This window comes from Sphaeramia orbicularis, chromosome 15, assembly GCF_902148855.1.
Source record: "Sphaeramia orbicularis chromosome 15, fSphaOr1.1, whole genome shotgun sequence".
NCBI classification, from domain to species: Eukaryota; Metazoa; Chordata; class Actinopteri; order Kurtiformes; family Apogonidae; genus Sphaeramia; species Sphaeramia orbicularis.
Genome location: NC_043971.1, coordinates 329,518 through 336,698, shown reverse-complemented (window position 1 = coordinate 336,698; position 7,181 = coordinate 329,518). Strand labels below are relative to the sequence as shown.

The 7,181-nt window shown below is 35.3% G+C and overlaps 1 protein-coding gene across 1 annotated transcript; it reads left to right on the top strand.

Annotated features, from left to right (window-relative positions):
* Nucleotides 1–612: 612 nt before the first annotated feature.
* Nucleotides 613–3,381, top strand: LOC115434498 (ventral anterior homeobox 1-like). Its single transcript, XM_030156470.1, is given in 4 exon segments — nt 613–688; nt 691–831; nt 3,186–3,341; nt 3,344–3,381. Coding segments are annotated over 4 exon segments (411 nt in total).
* Nucleotides 3,382–7,181: the final 3,800 nt, after the last annotated feature.

Below are 7,181 nucleotides of genomic sequence, written 5' to 3'. Positions count from 1 at the left end.
ACTTGTGAAAAAGTCGCGGGAGGAAAAAAATGGCCCGATGTTCTCTCGGCGGCGGATGCAAGAATGAGGAACTTTTTTCAGGTCTGGCAGGAGTCGTACCCCTGTGATTGTGCGGGGTTCAGGGAGGTTTGGTGGCAAGACCAGACCAATCATTTGCCTTGATTCCCCCGGCTGAGAGCAGGCAAAGTGAGGGGGACGGGACCGGCGGAGCCCCTCCATCAAGACCTGATCTGTTTCCCCCAAACAATTTAGTTTATTCATGAGGTTACGCAAATGTGGAAGGCGAAATTACCGTAATCAATTGAAACAGCGAGTGTGCGTCCATGGCTCTGATTATTTGGAGATCATCTATCAGCCTGATGTCTGTGTAAACCTGGAAAAGGGGGGCTTTGAATTACCGTAGAGTTTGACTGAGAAGTCCATGATCAGGGGGGGGAGTCTGGCCACTGATAACAGGGCGTCGTGGTCGAGCGTGTGCTCTACCATTAGCTATCAGACTTTGCCCTTCTCCAAGGTGCTCTTTTGAAACTTAAACCCACACTGTCCAGACAATCCTGCTGTTTTTACACCCCCCCACCCGACGACAGAAAACAACAGGAGGATAAAGTGGACATGGAGGTCAGGTACAACCAAGACATGGACGGGATGGTGCTGAAGAACGGACTGAAGGAGGCCAAGGAGGGGAAGGGTCCCCAGGCAGCCTGGCCAAGAGCTTCCTTAAGGAGCAGCAGGGCTCCTTCTCCCCTTCGGGGACCGTGGATACCTGCGACAAGAGCCGGGGGGGTTCAGGAGACCCCGACTACTGCCGCGGATACTGGTCCGAGGTAAGAGGTCCCAGGGTTCTGTTCAAGGCACAGCTGGGTAGGGGTCTGGGTCTGGGTCCATTTTAGGAACCAGAAGGGGGACGGCATACGGTGGGGTTTAGGATACGAAAACAATAAATGAATGAAATAAAAAAAAACTAACAAAAAAAAACTTATGCCGTTTCTAATATATGCAATAATAAACAACTGAAATTAAAAAAAACAACTTCTATTGTTTTTTAATATATACAAAAACAATAAACGACTGAAAAAAAAAAAGCTATCATTTTAAATATATACAAAAGCAATAAACGACGAAAATGAATTAAAAAAACAACTTCTATCATTTTTAATATACAAAAACAATAAACGACTGAAATAAAAACCAATCATTTTTAATATATATAATAATAATAAACAGCTGAACTAAATAAAACAACTATATTTTTAATATATACAAAAACAAACGACTGAAATAAATAATAAAAAAAACTTCTGTCATTTTAATATATACAATAATAAACAACTGATCTAAATAAAAACAACTATTGTTTTTAATATATACAATAATAAACAACTGAACTAAATAAAAACAACTTCTATTGTTTTTAATATATACAATAATAAACAACTGAACTAAATAATAAAAAAGTTTTTTTATATACAATAATACAAATTGAACTGTTTTAAATAAAAATCACATCATGACAATGCTCAGAAGGACAGATGGGCTTTGTATTAAAATATGAAATTAAAGCAAATGTTTATCATGAAATTCTTTTCTTCAACTAAACACATGGTATTATTTTGGTCTTTACATACAGAATAAAACTATGACTGTTCTGTCTCAAAAATTGCTTCTTTAATGAAAAGGCCATACTTTTGGCCTCTTAATTAACAAATTTAATTTTTTTTTGTTTCATATTTTTAGTTGAAGATCTGATGTTTCATGTTAGATTTTTATAACCATTCAATTCAATTTTAATAACTTTATTTGTCCTAATACAGCATCAGTGGAATAAGTCTCAAAATTAATAAAATATGATATTTTCAATGTGCATGAAATGTAAATTGTACAGTGTGAGTGTAAACATAACCCTTACAGAAATAATGTCAAACGATCCAAAGGTTGGTGTGACTCAGACGCACATATGTAATCTATTACACACTAAACATCAGCTGGGATTTAAACATACAGTCTAATACAGAACCAGAGCGCTTCCATACTGATGTGTGTAATTGTGTCCGTCAGGTGGTAAAAGCCTCTTTTATATCATTAGCTTTATGTTGAACCAACAGTGTTAATGTGTGAAAACAAACCAGGATCCAAGCGGACCCTGGACCGAGGATGGACCAGGTCTGAGCCCCCAAGACGAGACCACAGACATACACAAAGACATTTAAAAACTACTCTGATTATTATTTTTATTATTATTATTATTATTATATATTATTATTATTATTATCTGTTTGTTCTCAGACACATGTTGGGTCGATGAATAGAATTTAGAAATTAAAGCAAGTTCAGTTTTTTCTCTTTTCACACACATTTGAGTTGAATGAAGCTTCAGTTCATTTTAAAGCTTCAGTTCCAAACCTGACATGTTTTCCACACCATAAACAGACAGACATGAATAAATGAATGCACTGTTTAAATGGACTTTAATTAAAACCACAATCCTCAAGGGGTTTTCCATTGATGGGATTTAATGAGATAAACTGACTAATTTGTCTCCATTAATAATTGAAGTTTGGATTCGTCTCATGTATAATACCATACATTATTGAAGCGGTAACAGTAGATTTAGGAACATTTAACAACAACACAACTGATAAGATATGTGGGGAGAAAAGGTGACACTGTGGAGTCATATAGTAGTAATATAATAATAATAATACAGCAATAATTAATTATAATAACAGCAATAATAATTATAATAATAATGACATTAATAGTAATAGTAATAATTATAATAGTAATTTAATAATAATGATGATAATAGTAATAATATAATAATAAAAATAATAATAATAACAAATGTAAAATCATACATTATTGAAGCAGTAACAGTAGATTTAGGAACATTTAACAACACACACCTGATAAGAAATGTGTGGAGAAAAGGTGACACTGTTGAGTGATATAGTAATAATAATAGTAACGTTAATAATGATGATGATGATGATGATGATAATAATAATAATAACAGTCACAATAACAATAATGATAATAATAGTAATAGACATATTTAATTAAACAATAATAGTAATATAATAATGATGATGATAATTAATAGTATAGTCATAATAATAATAATAATAATAATAGTAATAATTGTTCATAATAATAATACTTATGCTGTGGTGGTGTGGTGTTTTCAGATGCTAAGGGTTCCATCCGTGAGATTATCCTTCCTAAAGGTCTGGATCTGGACCGGCCCAAGCGGACCCGGACCTCGTTCACGGCCGAGCAGCTGTACCGTCTGGAGATGGAGTTCCAGAGGTGTCAGTACGTGGTGGGACGGGAACGGACCGAACTGGCCGGCAGCTCAACCTGTCTGAGACCCAGGTACCCTAGACCAGGTCCACAGACCAGGTCCACCTGCAGCCTGGCCTTCAGGCTCCAGTGGACACCGGGTCCTGCTGTCTATCAGGACTACAACCAACAGCACGCACATGCACATCTGAAAATCCAACTGACCATTCAGATTTGAAGGATTAGGTTTTCTTTAAAAAAAAAAAAAAATCATAAAAAACAATTTTGTGGTACTTCAGCACAAAACAATTAACATCCGATGAACATTTTTTACTGGAACCTGAGAAAAAATAATTGAAATGATCTTAAATTTAGCTTCATTTATTGATGACATTATTTCATAAACTGGAGGATTGGATTTGTTTAATGAAACTAGAATTTTAGATTCCAAATCAGACGTCACTGATCTGAATAAGACAAAGACCTTCACACAGAACTCATACACGAATATTCACTGTTCTACAGTGGTTAAGAAAGGATCCTCCTCAGATTAAATGTGTTCAGTGTTCCATATTGAATCAGATTAACTGTTAAAGTAATGACCACAGTGTGGTTTATTTATCCAACAGATGTGGAAATGTTCCACTGGTAGAACCTGTCCATTTAGAAACAGATGTGGAAATGTTCCACTGGTAGAACCTGTCCAGTCCATGTATTGTCACATGCAGACAGTGTTTATAGTCGATCTGGTCGATCTGACTCTAATATTCCTCTTCTATCATTAATTGTCCAGTTTCATATTCAGACCCATGGGACTCCTTTCTTGTGTCAGTGTTGGACTGGTAGACCAGTGTGTTGGATGTTCTCTATCACACAGTTGGTTCTTTAACGTCAGTAGGTGATGCTGTTCCTTTGGTAGAACATCAGCTGTCACACATTCACTGGAACAGTAGGGACATGTGAACAGATACAGATTATATTTACATTTACTTTTTTTATGGTAGTTCTATTCTACTCCACTTACTGTTTACATTCTACTTTATATTCGATTCTTCATCTTCTTCTGTTATAAACTCAGACCTGTTTACATAGATTTCATTTATTTCAAGCAGTATTTGGACTGAATTTGTCGGTTTCAGTGACTCACACATGGTCACATTTCACTGCTGTTATTCTGGATCCATTCCACTGGTAGACCAGTGGAATTTATCCATATAATTAATATATTAATAATATATATATATATATATATATATATGTACACACACACACACATTAGGATTAGGGATGTAACAATATGAAAATTTCATATCACAGTTACTGTGACCAATATTATCACAGTTATCAATTATCACAGTATTGTTGAAATTGTGCTGAAAATGTTCAAAAAGTACTAATACACCACTGAAATAATTTAACCAAGTTGTATTTAAAAAAATAAACAAAATAAAATAAGTCCCAATGTCCCTTCTGTGTCAGAAACATTCACATATTAACCCTTAGTGGTCTGAGTCTTTTGTCTGTTTTTCAGTTTTGATTTTGCCTTTATATACTATAGAAACAAATGTTTACTATACCCATGTTTGGATCTTTTTTCAGCACAACTTCATCTATATCATCTGTCTATTTTTTTTCACTTTAACCTACTATAAAAATAAAAGGACAAAAACACACAAAAAATATATAAAATCCGATTTGAAAAATGTATATAATTTATTACATAAATAACACACAGATGCTTAACGAACCTTTTCACAGACTTTAAAAGTGAATATTGGTTCCAATATTAGGTATAGAAATTAAAATTGTAATAAATTCAAACTATACTCAAATATTTGACATAAAAGCAGATCTGTACAGAGGGTTTTTTCCTCTAAAAGTGCAGTAATCAAACACGGTTATCATGAGAATTAGAATTTATATATATATATATATATATATATATATATATATATATATATATTATCTATATATATGGATGGATGGAGGGTGATGGTCTAAATGCAGATGAGCTCTTTTTCTTCTGTCATATTTTGAAAGCATCAGTGATGTGACCACACCTCCTTATATTATGGTTATTATGGTCTGTTCTCCTCCTTCCACTCTCTTTCTTGTGTATATTTCAGTTGTGAAATGGTCGGAGTTTGTTGACGTTGCTTCTTAAACCAAAGGCTCGTTCACTGTCCTTTTGTCTGGAGTTGAAGTTGTGACAGATGAACCCGACATTGTGTGTGTGTGTGTGCGGTGTGTGTGTGTGTGTGTGTGTGTGTGTGCGGTGTGTGTGTGTGTGGGGGGGGGGGGGTCAGTGTGGGGTCATGTGTCTGCTTGACCTGCCTTTGACTCCAGATTCCGACGCCGTTCGTCCGTTTGTTGGTCCGTTTGTTGGTCCGTTCGTTGGTCTCAGTTTCAGTGAAATCACTGCTGTCTGTTTTTCTCACACTGAATTTCACTGACTTCATTTCATTATTTAATTTTTTGGTTGTATTTGTCTGTTTTCGTTAGTTCACATGTTCCTTTGTGTGAGCCGGTTTGTGCTGTCATTCTTGGAGTGTGTGTGTGACGGTTGAACAGCGGTCGGGTTTCTCCTGCACGGACGAGTCCTTTAAATACGACGCACACACTAACACACACTAACGCACACATTTACGCACACACTAACGCACACACTAATGCACACACCAACGCACACACTAACGCACACACTAACACACACACTAACATACACACTAACATACACACTAACACACATGAGGAATGAACACAGGAGGGTTTATGTCCAGTTTTTCACACCACAGCCTTTAACACCATCAGCTGCATCGTTCCGTTTTCATCTAACCAGCACCGGTGGGCCCTTTGGAGCCTTCGTCCTGCGGTCCGTGGTTTGTTTGAATGGGAGAATGCACTGGTTTGTCGTTAGTGTTATTTATTAGTGACGCTTTTCTCTTTTTATTGTGCAGCTCTTCGGTTGGTGTGTGAAGCACTTGAGAAGTAGGGTCGTAAGAAAATATTGGTTCGGTAATATATCGTGATTTCATTTCACAATACTGTATTGACATTAAAAAGTGCTGTATGGATAATTTTAGGTATTTATTCAAATGCAGATATTGTGGAGGATAATTTTTGTTTATATTGTTATTTTATTTAACACTCTTCTATTAACCCTCTGGTACCCTGTCCTCCAAGGCCCTTACTAAGCACCAAGTGTGCCTTTTTCACACTTGTGGAATAATGTCAAAAAAATTTTCATACAGTTTGTTTTTAATTCTTTTACACTTTTTCTATTTCATCACTTGAGCCATAAATAAAAAATACCAAATACTCAATAATGTCACATTTTTAACCCTTTAAATGCCGTGTTTGTAATGGAAGCAAACCTTTTTTGGATGCAAAAAACACAAAAAATTAATTTTTTTTCAATACTCCATAAAAAGTGGATCACATATTATTAGATTTTTTTCATCCTGACATATGTCAGTGATTAACTCCACACTGGTTAATTTGTATTATTATTTTGGCGCTAGGTCAAATGTACAAAAATACTAGCATCTGTCACCAAGTGTGTGTAAATGCACACCTATAAATCAAACTATTAAATATTATATATTGATTTATTTTTCTGCTGTAATTTTATTTTATTTGTAAATCCAGGTCAGCCCTAATCATACAGATCAAATGTTTAGAAACAGTGCATTTTATGCACACTTGGCAGACAGATGCTAGTCTGGTCATTTTCTTTTCTTTACAATGTGCACATTTAAGTTGGTGGACAGAATTTTAAAGATCATGAACAAATGACCAACTTTTGAATTCTAACCTTATTTAAATTGTGAAAATCATATGAAGTTTTTTAAAACAAACTGAAAAGTGCCTAAAAGGCACACCTGGATACCAGGGGTTAAATA